The sequence below is a fragment of the Poromitra crassiceps genome (genome assembly GCF_964638095.1).
Source record: "Poromitra crassiceps genome assembly, chromosome: 14".
Lineage (NCBI taxonomy): Eukaryota > Metazoa > Chordata > Actinopteri > Beryciformes > Melamphaidae > Poromitra > Poromitra crassiceps.
The window spans coordinates 33,280,729-33,301,984 of record NC_139633.1 but is presented as its reverse complement, the minus strand read 5'-3'; the positions used below and the strand labels follow the sequence as shown (position 1 = coordinate 33,301,984).

The window sequence follows — 21,256 nt, the reverse complement described above, 5'->3', positions numbered from 1 at the left end:
ACCCAGCATCAACACCTTGGTGGGGGGGGGACAGACCCAGCATCAACACCTTGGTGGGGGGGGGACAGACCCAGCATCAACACCTGGGGGGGGGGGGACAGACCCAGCATCAACACCTGGGGGGGGGGGGGGACAGACCCAGCATCAACACCTGGGGGGGGGGGGACAGACCCAGCATCAACACCTTGGGGGGGGACAGACCCAGCATCAACACCTGGGGGGGGGGGGACAGACCCAGCATCAACACCTGGGGGGGGGGGGACAGACCCAGTATCAACACCTGGGGGGGGGGGCAGACCCAGCATCAACACCTTGGGGGGGGGGACAGACCCAGCATCAACACCTTGGGGGGGGACAGACCCAGCATCAACACCTTGGGGGGGGGACAGACCCAGCATCAACACCTTGGGGGGGGGGGGGGGGGGGGCAGACCCAGCATCAACACCTTGGGGGGGAACAGACCCAGCATCAACACCTTGGGGGGGGACAGACCCAGCATCAACACCTTGAAGGGGGGACAGACCCAGCATCAACACCTTGGGGGGGAACAGACCCAGCATCAACACCTTGGGGGGGAACAGACCCAGCATCAACACCTTGGGGGGGGACAGACCCAGCATCAACACCTTGAAGGGGGGACAGACCCAGCATCAACACCTTGGGGGGGAGGGACAGACCCAGCATCAACACCTTGGGGGGGGGAACAGACCCAGCATCAACACCTGGGGGGGGGGGGGACAGACCCAGCATCAACACCTTGGGGGGGACAGACCCAGCATCAACACCTTGGGGGGGACAGACCCAGCATCAACACCTTGGGGGGGGGGACAGACCCAGCATCAACACCTGGGGGGGGGACAGACCCAGCATCAACACCTGGGGGGGGGGGACAGACCCAGCATCAACACCTGGGGGGGGGGGAACAGACCCAGCATCAACACCTGGGGGGGGGGGACAGACCCAGCATCAACACCTGGGGGGGGGGGGACAGACCCAGCATCAACACCTTGGGGGGGGGGGAACAGACCCAGCATCAACACCTTGGGGGGGGGGGACAGACCCAGCATCAACACCTTGGGGGGGGGGACAGACCCAGCATCAACACCTTGGGGGGGGGGGACAGACCCAGCATCAACACCTGGGGGGGGGGGACAGACCCAGCATCAACACCTGGGGGGGGGGGGACAGACCCAGCATCAACACCTTGGGGGGGGGGGGACAGACCCAGCATCAACACCTTGGGGGGGGGGACAGACCCAGCATCAACACCTGGGGGGGGGGGACAGACCCAGCATCAACACCTGGGGGGGGACAGACCCAGCATCAACACCTGGGGGGGGGGGGGACAGACCCAGCATCAACACCTTGGGGGGGACAGACCCAGCATCAACACCTTGGGGGGGACAGACCCAGCATCAACACCTTGGGGACAGACAGACCCATCATCAACACCTTGGGGGGGGGGGGGGACAGAACCAGCATCAACACCTTGGGGGGGGGACAGACCCAGCATCAACACCTTGGGGGGGGACAGACCCAGCATCAACACCTTGGGGGGGGACAGACCCAGCATCAACACCTTGGGGGGGGGACAGACCCAGCATCAACACCTTGGGGGGTGGGGGACAGACCCAGCATCAACACCTTGGGGGGGGACAGACCCAGCATCAACACCTTGGTGGGGGGACAGACCCAGCATCAACACCTTGGGGGGGGGACAGACCCAGCATCAACACCTTGGGGGGGGGACAGACCCAGCATCAACACCTTGGGGGGGGACAGATCCTTTGTCATCGCTGCCTCGACCCTCTGGAACTCCCTCCCTTCACACGTTGAGATGACAGCGGTCTCTGCACAAAACGGCCAACTGTTGTTGCCTTCTAGTCCAGTAAAAATAGGGTTCAGCGTCTCACTAATTGCAACACAAGCGAACTCAATGGATTTTGTCTCCTCAATGTGTTCTGGATGACAGGAAAAAAGTCCCAAGAAATCCTATGTGTATGACCTCACTCCCTTCATGTCAAATTCAGCTCAAAACCTTTTCCAAAAGGCCGACCCTGACTCTCACTCTCTCTCTCCAGAGCCTCCATCTTCCTCTACCACACCCTGACTCCCTCTCTCTCTCTCCAGAGCCTCCGTCTTCCTCTACCATCTTGATCCTCCTTCACTTTGTAACTCTTGTATTTAGTTTTTGTTTCTTTCTCTTTAGCTCTTTAGCTTTCTCTTTAGCTCAGTGGTGCACAAACGTTTCGCTTCAAGGACCCCTGAATTGACACAACTATTGAATTAGAGCGAAACTAAATAATCCCCGTTTTCCATTTTGTGTGTGTATGAGTTGTTTTATTGTTTGATGATGTGTTTTTTTTTTCTCTATATCATTATCTGTATTAGGTACACCCTGAGTACCTCCAATTCAGCCATCGCAGCCCTGCTGTGTGCTCTGTACCCCCACTTCCCTGCCCACAGCACTGACAACCGGTGAGACACACACACACACACACAACCAGCTTCAAGCACGAACCATACTCTGTATTTTAACCCATTGATACCTGATGCAGCATTTGTGTGTGTATCCCTTTAACACATTGAGTGCCAGCCATTTTTTCAATCCTGTAGGTAAGTTGTGCCAGGTTTTTTTTTGAGGATTCTGGCTCATTTTACAAGAGCCGAGGATTATTTTCTGTTAAGAATTCGTGAACACCAATCATCTAAAAATAACTAATAGAATGTGTGCTTTCTCTGTCTAAAAGAGTTAGTTTGCAGAGTTAGTAGTTATGTAGATATTAGCCGTTGAGTACAGCATGGTTTCAGAGATTTTCAGAGAGTTTGGAGATAAATGGATTTTTAGAACCACCTCACGTGCCTGTGATTATGGGTGCCCTTGTCTCTCTCTCTCTCTCTCTCTCTCTCTCTCTCTCTCTCTCTCTCTCTCTCTCTCTCTCTCTCTCTCTCTCTCTCTCTCTCTCTCTCTCTTGAGAGAGAGAGGAGAGAGAGAGAGGGAGAGTTGCTTCAACTCCTCCCTCCGTGGGCGTTCTTCTTGGCTGCAGCGGCCGTCACAAGCTTGTCACCTCAGTGCTTTGCTGCTGTCCTGTGCCTGTGGCTGCGCGGCCGCTGTTTGAGGAAGTCGGGATGGACTCGCTCGCTTCTTGGACTTTTGGTTGAGAGAAGCTTTTGCGATTCTGGTCATATTTATGCTGCGTGTTTCAAAGTCTGTTCCACCTGTAATCTATTATGTAAATTTGCAATCCCGCATCGCCAGCAATCAGCGCGAAAACGAAAGCGTTTTCCCCCATCCATTTTCATGAGAATGGCTGGGGTGAGAATGGCGTGACAAGTTAAAAAAAATGCTTGCCTTCCTCTAGTCAGGAGAGCACTGTCGCCACTTAGTGGTCGGTAAAATAGATTATACACATTCTCTTGCTCCAATAGTGATCTAGAAGACGTAAAAGTTGTTGATTGATGTCCCACCGTCAAAAAAAAAAAATGTTTATGTAAGACGAGATATCTCGGCTCTGGCACTCAAGCGTTGGATTATGTAAGACGAGATATCTCGGCTCTGGCACTCAACGTGTTAAGACCGCCAACCGCGTATGACGCAGTTGGCGGTCTTAAAGGGAGACGCACACAAATGTGGGATACACACGCAAATGCTGCATCAGGTATCAATGGGTTAATAAGAAAACAATGGACACAGACCAAACTTTGGTCAACTAGTACATACAAAAACCTGGTGTAGTTTGTGTTTGTCTACTTTTAGCGCCAGGTGGCTGGTGTTTCCCCACACACGGCACAATACAATGAGTGCCAGAAGGTTAAGACAATCACAGGAATGATTTGATTCAGTTGATGTGGTTAACTCCACCCTCCTGGTGCTGCACGGAGGTTAAAACACACACCCTAATTATTTACAAGCACTGTTTGATTCCCACCGCAGATGTACACGCACACACGCAATCGTTCCCGGGTGCGGAACGGAACGAAAGCAATCGTTCCCAGTGAGAAAGCAGCCTAACTCTAGCAAACACTTGAATAACAGCTGTTTGTTGATGCTGCAGCTACCACCTCCAGGCCCTGCGGCACCTCGGGGTGCTGGCCGCCGAGCCACGCCTGCTGGTGCCTGTGGATGTGGACTCGCTGAAGCCCTGCTACGCCCTGCTAGACGTCACCTACAAGGTAAGTCACTGAAGCCCTGCTAGATGTCGCCTACAAGGTAACTCACTGAAGCCCTGCTACGCCCTGCTAGACGTCACCTACAAGGTAAGTCACTGAAGCCCTGCTAGACGTCACCTACAAGGTAACTCGCTGAAGCCCTGCTAGACGTCACCTACAAGGTAAGTCACTGAAGCCCTGCTAGACGTCACCTACAAGGTAACTCGCTGAAGCCCTGCTAGACGTCACCTACAAGGTAAAGGAACAGCAGACGGTTACCATGGAACAGGTGGCTTAGAGGGTGGCAATGAAACACAATCTCCCCTCCCTTCCCCTAATATCCCCCAGGATATGATGTAACAAGTATGCAGCTTTTCAGCAATCTGAACAAACCGAGCTACTCTTTCTCCCAGGGAAAGACTGCACTCTGACTGACGTCTCCATCTCCTTTCACAACCCTCTCAAGAACCTCGGGGTGATCCTGGACAACCAGCTGTCCAGCTCTGCCTACATCACAGCGACTCCCCTCTCCCTGTACAACATCCACCAAATTTGACTTTTCCTTACGAGGGAAGCGACACAACTCCTGGTCCAGGCACTTGTCATCTCCCGTCTGGATTACTGCGACGTTCTTCTGGCTGGGCTACCTGCCTCTGCCATCCGACCGCTACAGCTCATTCAGAGCGCTGCAGCCCGTCTGGTGTTCAACCAACCTCAATTCTCTTACGCCACGCCCCCTCTTCCGGTCCCTTCACTGACTTGACTTCCCATCTCGGCACGCATCAAATTCCAGACTCCGGTAGTCTCCTACATGGCAGTACATCAGACTGCCCCCTACAGGGCAGTACATCAGACTGCCCCCTACAGGGCAGTACATCAGACTGCGCCTCCCTATCTGCAATCTATTTTCAGCTTCCAAACCTCGCCTCGTTCCCTCTGCTCCTCCACCCGTCCAGATCGCCTCGCACCTCCATCGTTACGTGGGCTTCTTCTCGTCGCTAGCGCCACAATGGTGGAACGAGCTCTCCCCTTCTGTCAGCGTGATTTCTAACCCCACATAGGATAAGCAATAACCACGCCCTGTGGCGCCGGGATTGGCCAGGAGCATTGAAGCTTGGGACTAAAGCACCTGGGTGATGTTTAAAAAAACTATTTTCTCTGGGTAAGAATTGAGCTTGAAATTAACGATATGATACATTATATATGAGCTATGAACGTGAACACAACACCGTTTATATTATTGCATGTTTTTGTAGATTGTGTACATTGTGTACAATTATTATTATTATTACAATTGTGTACAATTATAAAACGGCTCTCTCAAATCAAGCAATCTGATTGGTTCACAGCCATCGTATAAATCCAGTAACCCACTCCAATAACCCATGGCCACGGAACTCATAACCCATGGCCACGCAACTCTCTTACTAAAAGGCTTTGGTTACCTTGTGTAGAAAAAACAAATGGCGGAGACAGCTGTCAGATCCTTGTGAATCAATCTTCGCTTATAACTTTACTAATACTTCGCAGAAAATTATGTTTCGTACAAGAATAGACGCGGGCTAATGTCTTCTTTGCAAAAAAAAAGGCTGTTAACCCCGCATTTAACCCCGCATTTAACCCCGTAACGTTAGTTGGTGTCGGGCTTTGCAGAAAGCTCTCAGCTTCTCAGCAAGCGCTGAGAATGCAGCGCTGCGCTCGAGCTGCGTGTCGGGCTTTCCAGAAAGCTCTCAGCTTCTCAGCAAGCGCCAGGATTGGCCAATGTCAACTTCAGTCTCCAGAACGATCCAATCAAATCACCCGCACGTTCTTGCGTTCCCGCCTTACAGTAGTGTTTCAACTGACTCTACCAGAATGCCATGCCAGTCGGACGTATAGTATTGTAGAAACTGCTTGAGGTGTTGGTTAAAGGTATAGCCTCAGCAAGTGGGGCATCGGTGAGAATGAGGAGGACCAGAGGAACATATCCCAAGGGTTTTATTTAGACAGATTCCTTGGTGTGTGATGGAATATCCGACAGGTGTAGATTGATGTAAACAGATGATACAGATGATTTTACCTAAACACAAAAAGGTATTAACAAAGGTTTCAAACAAACAAGGGAAAACATTCAACTGTAAAGTAATAATACATCTAATTCAAATATACAAAAGGAAATAACTAACTATAACAAGACTTACTGGCAATGATGCATCTGCACATTGGTGAACATCAAGGGAAGGACAACGCAGCCTCCTCCGCTGCTGTCTGGAGCCTACTGAGCCTCACCCAATCAGCCGTCCTTTATTGAGCCCAGGTGCGGCCCAATCAGGGCCCCAGGTGTGGCTGATTGGGTGAGGCTGAGCTGATGGGGGGATTTTGTACAAGTATTATTATTATTATTATATTATCATACTTGGAAACCGTTTTATAAATGCAATATAGCACTCGAGCGGCGTGTGTTGTGGCATATATCCCGCTGCTCAGCAGTTATAACAGCTGATCAGCGGGATATATTTGCCACAACACACTGGCTCTCATGCTATATTGCTTAATTATTATGCTTATTATTATTACTATGCTAAGGAAGGTAGGTGACCATAATTAATTTCAATGTCCGCTCTCGAAATCGCTGTCCGTTCTCAAGAGCTATTCAGTTGGTTCATGAAATCGCTGGGCTGCGTGCCCTCCAGTGTTGCTCCTGGCCAATCCCGGCGCCACAGGGCATGGTTATTGCTTATCCTATGTGGGGTTAGAAATCACGCCTTCTGTCAGGGTGGCGGAATCACTGCCCATCTCTCGGCGGAGACTAAGGCCATGTCCACATGGAGACGACTTTAGGTGTATCCGCTAAAGTTTTTTGTCATATAGCCGTTTCGTCCAGATGGAACCGCGTTCTGGGACTATACGTTCTGGCCGTATACGCTAATTTTTCAAAACGGGTCCCAGAGTGATTAAATCTGAAGACGCCACCCTTGCATTTCCGTGTTTACAACCCATACGCATCTTTCCTGAAACGATGACGCCATAGCCCCACCTCTCTCCACCAGCAACAATAACAATCATGGCAGTAACGTTCGTGCTACAGCAGTGGGGATCTTGCAGCAAAATATAATGCTCCTCTATTACCACCGTCAGCAACAAGTGGACATGGAGAACAGCGTGTAGCCTACAACATCCTCAGGGCTCCACACAGCTGACTCTACCCATCCACCCCTCCCCTCCCTTCATCGGATATTTCCCAGAAGGCTTAGCGGCGGCTACATTTTTACAATAACACAAACAAAATCAGGCTTAACGTGTTAGATAGAAATTATATTTATTTTGAATACAACATGCAATTCTGGAATATTTTAATATTGGACAAAATGAAATGAAATGAAATCTAAACCCTGAGTGTAACCAACATACTCTCTTGCCCTATATATAGCCCTCGTAAATACAACGTGAATAGGGAAGTGAGAGGTTTGAGGAACACGCGGTTGCACTGTGATGTCTGTGATATCCGCTCGTGTCCACTCCAACAAGACTTTAGCTTACTTGACGCGACTTTTTCCAATAAAAACACATTTATGCCATGAGTTTATATAATGTATATTTATGTTGCATCATTTAGCCTGTGCTGTGATGTGCAGGAGCGGCCAATACGCTGGGATGTGTTTGCAACATGTCTAAAGATCATGGAAGTGGATGATATCAGGAATGTCACGATAGTTAACGTTCTATATTGTAGGCTACAGGGAGACCATCAGCCCTGCTGAACAGCTCTGCATTTGCCTGTATACTGTAGGTTTCATCATTTTATTCATCGACATGGCAAACCTCCCCGCAAAGCCAAGGGTTTAAGCTGCTGCTACAGTGAGATACACATTCCTAGACTGTGCGCCCCTAGAGGTTGTATGCCATTATTGACGAGATTGTCTTTCTCTGTTATTCTACAGCGGTTTCAGTGGTTTCATGTGGATACACACATTTCTTGAAACGTTTCCATGTTTATGGAAAACTTTTCTGAAACGAAAAAAAAAAAGATAGCTTCCGTCTCCGTGTGGACATGGCCTAAATACACACCTCTTCAGGCTACACCTGGAGACTAAAGACACACCTCTTCAGGCTACACCTGGAGACTAAAGACACACCTCTTCAGGCTACACCTGGAGACTAAAGACACACCTCTTCAGGCTACACCTGGAGACTAAAGACACACCTCTTCAGGCTACACCTGGAGACTAAAGACACACCTCTTCATTCTACACCTGGAGACTAAAGACACACCTCTTCAGGCTACACCTGGACCCCTCCTGAAGTAACCTTTCCTCTCCCACTTCTGGGGGGGGAAGAAAAAATCTACAAAGGTTATTTATTCCTTTTAATAAAAGTCTTAGCTGATGAAGACTGTGATGCACAGTTAGTTTCACTACTGTTCACAAAATGTACTATTCGCTTTGTATAAGTCGCTTTGGACAAAAGCGTCTGCTAAATGACGTAATGTAATGTCTATGCTACCAGGTTAAATCCAGTTAGTTGGCAAGCTCGCAAGGTAATCTGCATGTCGCTGTCTGTACAATCAAGATTGGGCTAAGTTGATTTTAGCGAGCGATAACGAAGTTTTACTCTATTTTCGTCCATCCAGAGGAAATCTGACCTCATACATTGCCTCAGAAAGTTGTTTGTGTCATTAATATCACTGCAGAAACAAGAACACATCTACTTAATAGGATTAATATGTAACATGTAGCTCATCCACTGTGACACCACAGTCTGTTAGCCTCTGCCTGCACGTACTGTATAGACCCTTTTCACCACAGTCTGTTAGCCTCTGCCTGCACGTACTGTATAGACCCTTTTCACCACAGTCTGTTAGCCTCTGCCTGCACGTACTGTATACCCTTTTCACCACAGTCTGTTAGCCTCTGCCTGCATGTACTGTATAGACCCTTTTCACCACAGTCTGTTAGCATCTGCCTGCACGTACTGTATACACCCTTTTCACCACAGTCTGTTAGCCTCTGCCTGCACGTACTGTATAGACCCTTTTCACCACAGTCTGTTAGACTCTGCCTGCACCTACTGTATACACCCTTTTCACCACAGTCTGTTAGCCTCTGCCTGCACGTACTGTATAGACCCTTTTCACCACAGTCTGTTAGCCTCTGCCTGCACCTACTCTATATACCCTTTTCACCACAGTCTGTTAGCCTCTGCCTGCACCTACTGTATAGACCCTTTTCACCACAGTATGTTAGCCTTTGCCTGCACCTACTGTATAGACCCTTTTCACCACAGTCTGTTAGCCTCTGCCTGCATGTACTGTATCGCTCAGCGGCCATGCGTCACGGCTCCAAACACGAGTGAACAGTGTGCTTTCAAAATATCCTCCTCTCAGCTGAGGCCGTACTGTCCCAATACTTAAAGGTGCAATAAGTAATAGCACAAACAGACCATAATATACCTGTATGGGTTTGATAAGTTTGCTGATGAATAACGAATGACAGATCAATGACTTGGCCAGGTGTTGAGACTTCTGGCTCACTTTCTGGCCTGTACATGTCAAGACACTCCCAACACACACACAGTCAGCCAGGTATGACTGTTTCCTGCAATGCTCACATCGTGTGCTTTATATACTCATACTGTATGGCAGGGCTATTCAACTAAATTGTTCAGGGGGCCACATTGTCAGAAACCTAAGGGGCCGGGGGGCGGACCCCGAGCCATTATATGTACACTTGACACAATGCGCCACCACATTTTCGCAGCCGTGCTGGAACTATTATTACATATGGGGTGCTGTAAGGAATGGAATCTCGGCAGCGTCGAAGAAAATTGTATGTTTTTTTTTTACTTTTATCCATATTTAGAAGAATATTTAATTTTAAATGAACATTAGGATTATACTGTTGTGATGTCATTATTCAGTATCTTCTCCTTTTCTATTATTAGTATTAGTATTAAATACTGAGTATCTCATGAAAATCACCATCTCCTGAAAAACATTAATATTGCACCTTTTTGTGGCTACATCACAGCATCTACTGAAAAACATTTATAGTGTATCTTGTTTAGTTCACTTTAGATTCACATCACATCTGAAAAACACCCAGTCGAGTGTAATAAGTAAATGAGGTTTAATTGTAAAAAAAATAAAAATCTAAATTTATTTATTTTTGGGGGGGAACTCATTCGCGGGCCGGTCGGACTTGATTGTAATGTAATGTAATGATTGGCGGGCCCGCGGGCCGCCAGTTGAATAGCCCTGCTGTATGGTGTTCAGTGTCGGGGGTAACTCATTACAAAAGTAACATATTGCAACTCAGACTTATTACCATTAGGATTTCAGTAATATTATACCAGTTACATTACATTAAATTACATTACATTACGTCATTTGGCAGACGCTTTTATCCAAAGCGACTTACAATTTTTGTCAGCAATAGAGCAATCAACTATGCAACACAGTCTATGACAACTACAACTTCTGAAGGAATAGTGGTAAAGTTTAGTTTAGGTTAGTCTTTTTTTTTTTTTAAAGAGAGAGAGAGAAAGAAGTTAGTTTCAAGAAGGGCCCAGATGGAGCCTGAAAAGGTGTGTCTTTAGTCTTTTCCGAAAGATCGGCAGTGATTCGGCCATCCTGACCGAAGGTGGAAGCTCGTTCCACCATTGAGGTGCCAGGGACGAGAAGAGTCAGTTACTTTGTCAAGTAAGACAAGTTACAAATCCAGTTAAAAAATGTTTTAATCAAAGCACATATTTAAATAAAGATGCATTCATTCCCTAATCAAATGGTGTGTTTGTATGCAAATAACCACTATAAATGACAAGAACAAAGTAAAGGGAAATGATAACGTTGCAGCCTTAAAAAGTAGTCTAATAAGTAACTAGTTACTCTACACAGACAGTAATATTCTAAAGTAACGTATTACTTTCAAATGAAAGTAACTAGTCATATGTAGTATATTACATTTTGAAAGTAACTTGCCCAACTGATGGTGTTACGTGGAAGGCTTTTCTTACATGTTGATGATGTAACACCTGACTTGGTGTGGCTCTGGTGGTGTAATGACGAGAAGAGGGACTCTGTTGGTTTGCTCTCTTAACCACCCTATCTCTTTCTCTACTCTTCCTCTCTCTACCCTCTCTCTCTCTCTCTCTCACACTCTCTCTCTCTACCCTCTCTCTCTCTCTCTCACACACACTCTCTCTACCCTCTCTCTCTCTCTCACACACACTCTCTCTCTCTACCACTCTCTCTCTCTCTACCCCGCCCCCTCTCTCTGCACGTCACAGAGCTTGTCAACCTTGTCCATCGTTGTCACTTCCTCTTGATAAGCTCTTTCACACAAACGCACCCTGCAGTACAGTATGTGTGCTGGTTTCAGTTCGTTTTGAGGCGTAAAAGCGTGACTGTCCACCAAACCACACCGTGTTCTGCTTTTAGTCAGTGGGACAGGACTGAAGCACACAGTTCAAATAGCACGGCTGTCATTTCTGTGAGTTGAGCCACACCGTTCAGCCAGTTCATGCAACTCTTCTTTTTAGGGCGATATTGATAGCAGCTACAGTCATCAAGAAAGCTAGCATGTATCTGGTTCTTAGGCCTGGTTCACGCTTCAGAAAGCTAGCATGTATCTGGTTCTTAGGCCTGGTTCACGCTTCAGAAAGCTAGCATGTATCTGGTTCTTAGGCCTGGTTCACGCTTCAGAAAGCTAGCATGTATCTGGTTCTTAGGCCTGGTCCACGCTTCAGAAAGCTAGCAGTATCTGGTTCTTAGGCCTGGTTCACACTTTAGAAAGCTAGCAGTATCTGGTTCTTAGGCCTGGTCCACGCTTCAGAAAGCTAGCAGTATCTGGTTCTTAGGCCTGGTCCACGCTTCAGAAAGCTAGCAGTATCTGGTTCTTAGGCCTGGTTCACGCTTCAGAAAGCTAGCAGTATCTGGTTCTTAGGCCTGGTCCACGCTTCAGAAAGCTAGCAGTATCTGGTTCTTAGGCCTGGTCCACGCTTCAGAAAGCTAGCAGTATCTGGTTCTTAGGCCTGGTTCACGCTTCAGAAAGCTAGCAGTATCTGGTTCTTAGGCCTGGTCCACGCTTCAGAAAGCTAGCAGTATCTGGTCCTTAGGCCTGGTTCACGCTTCAGAAAGCTAGCAGTATCTGGTTCTTAGGCCTGGTCCACGCTTCAGAAAGCTAGCATGTATCTGGTTCTTAGGCCTGGTTCACGCTTCAGAAAGCTAGCAGTATCTGGTTCTTAGGCCTGGTTCACGCTTCAGAAAGCTAGCATGTATCTGGTTCTTAGGCCTGGTCCACGCTTCAGAAAGCTAGCAGTATCTGGTTCTTAGGCCTGGTTCACGCTTTAGAAAGCTAGCATGTATCTGGTTCTTAGGCCTGGTTCACGCTTCAGAAAGCTAGCAGTATCTGGTTCTTAGGCCTGGTTCACGCTTTAGAAAGCTAGCAGTATCTGGTTCTTAGGCCTGGTCCACGCTTCAGAAAGCTAGCATGTATCTGGTTCTTAGGCCTGGTTCACGCTTTAGAAAGCTAGCATGTATCTGGTTCTTAGGCCTGGTTCACGCTTCAGAAAGCTAGCAGTATCTGGTTCTTAGGCCTGGTTCACGCTTTAGAAAGCTAGCATGTATCTGGTTCTTAGGCCTGGTTCACACTTTAGAAAGCTAGCAGTATCTGGTTCTTAGGCCTGGTCCACGCTTCAGAAAGCTAGCATGTATCTGGTTCTTAGGCCTGGTTCACACTTTAGAAAGCTAGCAGTATCTGGTTCTTAGGCCTGGTCCACGCTTCAGAAAGCTAGCAGTATCTGGTTCTTAGGCCTGGTTCACGCTTCAGAAAGCTAGCAGTATCTGGTTCTTAGGCCTGGTTCACACTTTAGAAAGCTAGCAGTATCTGGTTCTTAGGCCTGGTTCACGCTTTAGAAAGCTAGCAGTATCTGGTTCTTAGGCCTGGTTCATGCTTTAGAAATCTAGCAGTATCTGGTTCTTAGGCCTGGTTCACGCTTTAGAAAGCTAGCAGTATCTGGTTCTTAGGCCTGGTCCACGCTTCAGAAAGCTAGCAGTATCTGGTTCTTAGGCCTGGTTCATGCTTTAGAAAGCTAGCAGTATCTGGTTCTTAGGCCTGGTTCACACTTTAGAAAGCTAGCAGTATCTGGTTCTTAGGCCTGGTTCACGCTTTAGAAAGCTAGCAGTATCTGGTTCTTAGGCCTGGTTCACGCTTTAGAAAGCTAGCAGTATCTGGTTCTTAGGCCTGGTCCACGCTTCAGAAAGCTAGCAGTATCTGGTTCTTAGGCCTGGTTCACGCTTCAGAAAGCTAGCAGTATCTGGTTCTTAGGCCTGGTCCACGCTTCAGAAAGCTAGCAGTATCTGGTTCTTAGGCCTGGTTCACGCTTTAGAAAGCTAGCAGTATCTGGTTCTTAGGCCTGGTTCACGCTTTAGAAAGCTAGCAGTATCTGGTTCTTAGGCCTGGTTCATGCTTTAGAAAGCTAGCGGTATCTGGTTCTTAGGCCTGGTTCATGCTTTAGAAATCTAGCAGTATCTGGTTCTTAGGCCTGGTTCACGCTTTAGAAAGCTAGCAGTATCTGGTTCTTAGGCCTGGTTCATGCTTTAGAAATCTAGCAGTATCTGGTTCTTAGGCCTGGTTCACGCTTTAGAAAGCTAGCAGTATCTGGTTCTTAGGCCTGGTTCACGCTTTAGAAAGCTAGCAGTATCTGGTTCTTAGGCCTGGTTCACGCTTTAGAAAGCTAGCAGTATCTGGTTCTTAGGCCTGGTTCATGCTTTAGAAATCTAGCAGTATCTGGTTCTTAGGCCTGGTTCACGCTTTAGAAAGCTAGCAGTATCTGGTTCTTAGGCCTGGTTCACGCTTTAGAAAGCTAGCAGTATCTGGTTCTTAGGCCTGGTTCATGCTTTAGAAATCTAGCAGTATCTGGTTCTTAGGCCTGGTTCACGCTTTAGAAAGCTAGCAGTATCTGGTTCTTAGGCCTGGTTCACGCTTTAGAAAGCTAGCAGTATCTGGTTCTTAGGCCTGGTTCACGCTTTAGAAAGCTAGCAGTATCTGGTTCTTAGGCCTGGTTCACGCTTTAGAAAGCTAGCAGTATCTGGTTCTTAGGCCTGGTTCACGCTTTAGAAAGCTAGCATGTATCTGGTTCTTAGGCCTGGTTCACGCTTCAGAAAGCTAGCAGTATCTGGTTCTTAGGCCTGGTTCACGCTTTAGAAAGCTAGCATGTATCTGGTTCTTAGGCCTGGTTCACGCTTTAGAAAGCTAGCAGTATCTGGTCCTTAGGCCTGGTTCACGCTTCAGAAAGCTAGCATGTATCTGGCAAGTCCAGGTGTGCCATGGGATTTTGTGACAACCAGGGGTTAAATTGCTGCCGGGTGCCATCTATCTATATAAAATTGAGTATGTACACACACACAAGGAGGCATTGTGACATCACTGATGCAATAACATTTAGTGAGCAACACCAATCCGGCAGGCGAGGCCGAGCCTAGGCGTCGAGCGTGCGTAGCGCTCGTGATGCCTAGTTAACTAAAAGGGGACTCAGACAGCTATAGATGTATTATGAAACATATTATTCTGGAGGCACGCGCACACACATGTTCATAGGGAAGCATTAACTCCTCCAGGTAACATGGTGCAATGTAACACAACATCAACCAGTTGAACAGCGTTGTCAGGGCGCATCTCAAACCATTTCAAAGTAATCCTTTTACTTTTGTTACTTTCACTAATGATTTCCCGTCGCATGGACTCTCTTGTTAGCTGATGGGACAGCTTTTGCCTGAGACCAGGGGTTTCCCAGAGCTGGAGCTCCGCCTGCTATTGGTCCGCGATCAGCTAGCTGCACGATCACTGGACAGGCGACCTGTCAATCATCTATTTTACTCTAAAGCTATGGTTATAGAGTTATATAGCTGAAGTCAAACCCAGGATGCTGTGGCTATATGACATCACGCAAGATTACAGTGGCCGCAATGACATCATTTTGATTGTGGGCATTCCGTTACATCTGTACTCAGCGTTATTTACTCTCATTGTCTACTCTCTCTCTCTCTCTGGCCCAGTCTGTCTGTCTGGAGCACTCAATCTATTTCAAACTTTGAGTGTTTTTCTGCCCTGGCCTCTTTGATTTCTAATTCAAGCCAGCCATTGTTGTTGCAATACACCCCAGTTGTGTCTTTAGGGAAGCAGTAAATAGCTGCTGAATTATAGGAGCAGTCAATTCTAAATCTCAGTTTTTGCTCTTGCTCTGTAGTCTGGGTATATGTGGCTATTTTGTTCTTCTATCTTGTTGCAACACTGTGGGGACTTTTGCGCTGTAGCTTTTCTGAAGTCAATCCACCTTATTTCTAGCTGCCATGATGTCTTTATGTGAAATACGGGTGCTTCTTCCGGTGTCATCCTCCCAGGCCCCTCCTCCTCCCACCGTTACGTTGTTGACACACGGACACAACATAGCCCGTCTGTAAACCATGTTTCAAAGCTGCAGCCAGGCGCACCGCGAACGGAGCAAATCACGTCCAGCTTGGCCAAAAATCTCGCCGATAAATATCCCGAGTTGTTCAAAGAGCAACAGAAATAGCGGATGTGATAGATAACATGATTACATTCCCTCAAATAAGTCGTCAAACGAGTGTTGTGACAAGCGACTTTTTTCCCACCATCTGAGTTTTGAGGAAAAGCGCCAGCTGCAACAATCAGTCACGTTCTAGACCGCAAAACTGAAACTAGAGACATCCCCGGGATACGGGAAAAAGACGACTTGTGACATATAGACGCTGGACTTTCCCACTAGGAATATGATGATGTCCGGCACTGCAGCTTTGGCCATGTAGTTTGATCCTAGACCCATCCTGACAGTGAGTACGGGTCAGGAAACCTCACCCCATTGAAAGAGTTAACTTATTTGTGTAAGATAACCTGTCTGTTGCTGGCAAAGCTTTTAAATACGTGTGAGGAGGCGTCAGGATCTTCCATATTTCTATGACAGCTGAACCGCTACCTGTCATTTTCTGCAACCAGTTTGGCTCCGCCCACAAAATAGGTAATTTCCGTTTCCAAACACATAAGAGGACTCCAAACTGGAGTCAAATTCCTTGTATGTTTACATACTTGGCCAATAAAACGGATTCTGATCAGAAAACCTTCCCTCTCCCTAATTTATGTTGACTTCTTTGAGTTGGACAACTATGAGAAACTTGAGCTGTGCTTCAGGAAAGGAACTTTTTTGTATTAGCTTTTATTTGTTAGGCCTGGGAGAGAAGACAGAATATTTTGTTTAAGACTGAGCTTTGAGTAATCTGTAATGATATGTAATTATATGTATGTATGAACATTATGTAAATGTATGTAATCATTTTACCACTGCAACGGTAAAAAGGAGAAACATGTCTTATAAACCCATGAGAGTTGGGCACTTTGTGTGCATGACATGAAAATAAGATAAATAAATAAATATTTTTTTCTTTTTTTAATTCGTATTATTTTTTCATATTTTTACCCCATTTTTCTCCCCAATTGTACTTGGCCAATTTCCCCCTGCTGCCCCGGTCGCTGCTCCACCCTCTGCCGATCTGGGGAGAGCCGTAGACTAGCACCACGCTTCCTCCGAGACGTGCAGTTGCCAGCTGCTTCGTTTTTTCACCTGACAGCGGGGAGCTTCACTGGCACGTGGGAGGATCACGCTATTCCCACCAGTTCCCTTCCACCCAGAACAGGCCCCCCGAACGACCAGAGGAGGCGCTAGTGCAGCGACCAGGACACATACCCTTAATCCAGCTTCTCACCTGCAGACACAGCCAATCATGTCTGTATGGACGCCCCACCAACCTGGAGGTAACATGGGGACGCGAACCTGCGACCCTCATGTTGGTAGGCAGGGAATCACCGCCTTGTTAGGGAAAGCAAATCTCCCCCTAAAGTTTGGAAGAAAGGCTCAGGACCTGGAGAAGAACATTTGAAGCTCAACTCACAGCCTGTATGAACTAAGTGGATTGAAGCTCCTGGTGTTTCCACAGGTGAAGGATGGCTGAAGGTTGGAGACGGGAGGCTGCTGTCCAAAGTGAGGCTGACAGCACTCCCTCCGCCTTTCAATTAGATTCCCAGCAGAAAGCTGGAGCTGACGCTGTGCACGTCAGTCACTCACACCCTCTCTCCCTGTGTGAGGGAAATGCACACATTTAATGCATGACGCACGGCATTACTCATAAGCATTATGGCGTGTCTCATTGCTGTACAGACGACTGCCAGCTATCTGCACCCCAAAGACAGCTGCTGAAATCACTTCAAATACTGTCTCCGATAGTAAACACGGATCTCCCATAACTTTCTTCAACTAAATACATCTGAAGTGGTTTTGTTTAGCCCCTCCAACTCCATTATCCAGATTCCAGATTAAAGACTCTGTAGCCTGTCGGCCAATATTAAACCTGTGGCAAGAAATACGGGGTACGGTGGCGCAGTCGGTAGCGCTGTCGCCTCTCAGCTAGAAGGTCTTGAGTTCGATTCTCGCCTGGGACACTGTGGGCGCTGGGGTTGTGTCCCCCCCATATCTTCAGTGCCTACTGCCCAGGTGGGTTATCTCGTTGAAAGGGCCTTTCTGTGTGGAGTTTGCATGTTCTCCCCGTGCTCCCCCAGGGGGTTCCTCCGTATATAACCCCCCCACTAAAAACATGCAGAAGATCGTCATCCAACCAGTGACGACAACATCCGAAGTTGGTCCCCGGGCGCTGGAAAGAAAAAACGACCACTGCTCCTGGCCTGCCCCCTGGAGGAAAGGACAAGCCTGGATGGGTTAAATGCAGAGGACAAATTTCACCGCCCACCGTCAGCATGAGTGTGTGTTTGTGGCTGCATGCATGTGTTGAAGTGTTCGTGTGACAATAAAAGACGGGCTTGTCCGTCTACTAACTAACTGTAAAAAAATGTGTTAGTGCTATTTCGTTGTATTGCTTTTTGATTCTACTGATAAACCCACCACCAAAGAGCATCTTTATATATATATATATATATATTTTTTTTTACCTGTGTGTATCCCAACAGCAAGTCATTCAGTTCTCCAACAGAGAAATATCACTCAGATTCTTGCTGATCTTGAGACCGTGATTCATGTCTGTACTGCCGTCATGACTGGACCGCTGCACTTCTTTGTGCTGTGGTCAGAGCCGGGCAGCCGGCGGCTCTCTGGGTCGCCTGCAGCTCATGCAGAAATGCAGCTGCCAGGCTTCTACCTCATTCTAGAAAGTGGAAGTCAGCCCCACTTCAGCCTCTCCACTCTGCCTGTTGAATTCACTTTAGCCTCTCCACTCTGACTGCCTGTTGAATTCACTTCAGCCTCTCCACTCTGACTGCCTGTTGAATTCACTTTAGCCTCTCCACTCTGCCTGTTGAATTCACTTTAGCCTCTCCACTCTGACTGCCTGTTGAATTCACTTTAGCCTCTCCACTCTGCCTGTTGAATTCACTTTCACCTCTCCACTCTGACTGCCTGTTGAATTCACTTTAGCCTCTTGACTCTGACTGCCTGTTGAATTCACTTTAGCCTCTTGACTCTGACTGCCTGTTGAATTCACTTTAGCCTCTTGACTCTGACTGCCTGTTGAATTCACTTTAGCCTCTTGACTCTGACTGCCTGCTGAATTCACTTTCACCTCTCCACTCTGATCTTGCCCATCACTGTTGAGGCTAAACCGGGTCTCGCCCCTCGCTATATTTCCTTCTGCACCCTATGAGCCTGAACACTGCCTGAGATCATCTCATAGGGATCTTTTGGTTATCAAAGGTGATCATGCCATCGTCCAATACCAAGGAAGTGTCAGTGAGGTAAGTATAAGAGATTATGAAGGAAGTGTCAGTGAGGTAAGTATCAGAGATTATGGAGGAAGTGTCAGTGAGGTAAGTATCAGAGATTATGGAGGAAGTGTCAGTGAGGTAAGTATAAGAGATTATGGAGGAAGTGTCAGTGAGGTAAGTATCAGAGATTATGGAGGAAGTGTCAGTGAGGTAAATATCAGAGATTATGGAGGAAGTGTCAGTGAGGTAAGTATAAGAGATTATGGAGGAAGTGTCAGTGAGGTAAGTATAAGAGATTATGGAGGAAGTGTCAGTGAGGTAAGTATAAGAGATTATGGAGGAAGTGTCAGTGAGGTAAGTATAAGAGATTATGAAGGAAGTGTCAGTGAGGTAAGTATAAGAGATTATGGAGGAAGTGTCAGTGAGGTAAGTATCAGAGATTATGAAGGAAGTGTCAGTGAGGTAAGTATAAGAGATTATGAAGGAAGTGTCAGTGAGGTAAGTATAAGAGATTATGAAGGAAGTGTCAGTGAGGTAAGTATAAGAGATTATGGAGGAAGTGTCAGTGAGGTAAGTATCAGAGATTATGGAGGAAGTGTCAGTGAGGTAAATATCAGAGATTATGGAGGAAGTGTCAGTGAGGTAAGTATAAGAGATTATGGAGGAAGTGTCAGTGAGGTAAGTATAAGAGATTATGGAGGAAGTGTCAGTGAGGTAAGTATAAGAGATTATGAAGGAAGTGTCAGTGAGGTAAGTATCAGAGATTATGGAGGAAGTGTCAGTGAGGTAAGTATAAGAGATTATGGAGGAAGTGTCAGTGAGGTAAGTATAAGAGATTATGGAGGAAGTGTCAGTGAGGTAAGTATAAGAGATTATGAAGGAAGTGTCAGTGAGGTAAGTATAAGAGATTATGAAGGAAGTGTCAGTGAGGTAAGTATCAGAGATTATGGAGGAAGTGTCAGTGAGGTAAGTATAAGAGATTATGGAGGAAGTGTCAGTGAGGTAAGTATCAGAGATTATGGAGGAAGTGTCAGTGAGGTAAATATCAGAGATTATGGAGGAAGTGTCAGTGAGGTAAGTATAAGAGATTATGGAGGAAGTGTCAGTGAGGTAAGTATAAGAGATTATGGAGGAAGTGTCAGTGAGGTAAGTATAAGAGATTATGGAGGAAGTGTCAGTGAGGTAAGTATAAGAGATTATGAAGGAAGTGTCAGTGAGGTAAGTATAAGAGATTATGGAGGAAGTGTCAGTGAGGTAAGTATCAGAGATTATGAAGGAAGTGTCAGTGAGGTAAGTATAAGAGATTATGAAGGAAGTGTCAGTGAGGTAAGTATAAGAGATTATGGAGGAAGTGTGAGTGAGGTAAGTATAAGAGATTATGGAGGAAGTGTCAGTGAGGTAAGTATCAGAGATTATGAAGGAAGTGTCAGTGAGGTAAGTATAAGAGATTATGAAGGAAGTGTCAGTGAGGTAAGTATAAGAGATTATGGAGGAAGTGTCAGTGAGGTAAGTATAAGAGATTATGGAGGAAGTGTCAGTGAGGTAAGTATCAGAGATTATGAAGGAAGTGTCAGTGAGGTAAATATCAGAGATTATGGAGGAAGTGTCAGTGAGGTAAGTATAAGAGATGATGGAGGAAGTGTCAGTGAGGTAAGTATCAGAGATTATGAAGGAAGTGTCAGTGAGGTAAATATCAGAGATTATGGAGGAAGTGTCAGTGAGGTAAGTATCAGAGATTATGAAGGAAGTGTCAGTGAGGTAAGTATAAGAGATTATGAAGGAAGTGTCAGTGAGGTAAGTATAAGAGATTATGAAGGAAGTGTCAGTGAGGTAAGTATAAGAGATTATGGAGGAAGTGTCAGTGAGGTAAGTATAAGAGATTATGAAGGAAGTGTCAGTGAGGTAAGTATAAGAGATGATGGAGGAAGTGTCAGTGAGGTAAGTATAAGAGATTATGGAGGAAGTGTCAGTGAGGTAAGTATAAGAGATTATGGAGGAAGTGTCAGTGAGGTAAGTATCAGAGATTATGAAGGAAGTGTCAGTGAGGTAAATATCAGAGATTATGGAGGAAGTGTCAGTGAGGTAAGTATAAGAGATTATGGAGGAAGTGTCAGTGAGGTAAGTATCAGAGATTATGAAGGAAGTGTCAGTGAGGTAAGTATAAGAGATGATGGAGGAAGTGTGAGTGAGGTAAGTATCAGATTATGGGGTAAATATAAGCTTTTTGGACTCAGTGAGTGTAGTTGTTTGGCTACAAAACACATGAATTATGCTGGGAAAGCATTTGGAGACATTTGAAGGCTGTTTTATGTCTTTTCTGGAGCTTTAAACAACCAGACACAGATGTA

General features: G+C 46.6%; 1 protein-coding gene across 1 annotated transcript in view; it reads left to right on the top strand.

Moving 5' to 3' along the window:
- Window positions 1-21,256, top strand: part of anapc1 (anaphase promoting complex subunit 1) — a gene marked incomplete at its 5' end in the record, with an annotated part of 254,294 nt that overhangs the window by 179,658 nt on the left and 53,380 nt on the right. The window contains 2 exons of the mRNA XM_083650747.1: window positions 2,392-2,478; window positions 4,056-4,173. Coding sequence (XP_083506873.1) covers window positions 2,392-2,478; window positions 4,056-4,173 — 205 coding nt within the window. The remainder of the gene's footprint in view (window positions 1-2,391; window positions 2,479-4,055; window positions 4,174-21,256) is intronic.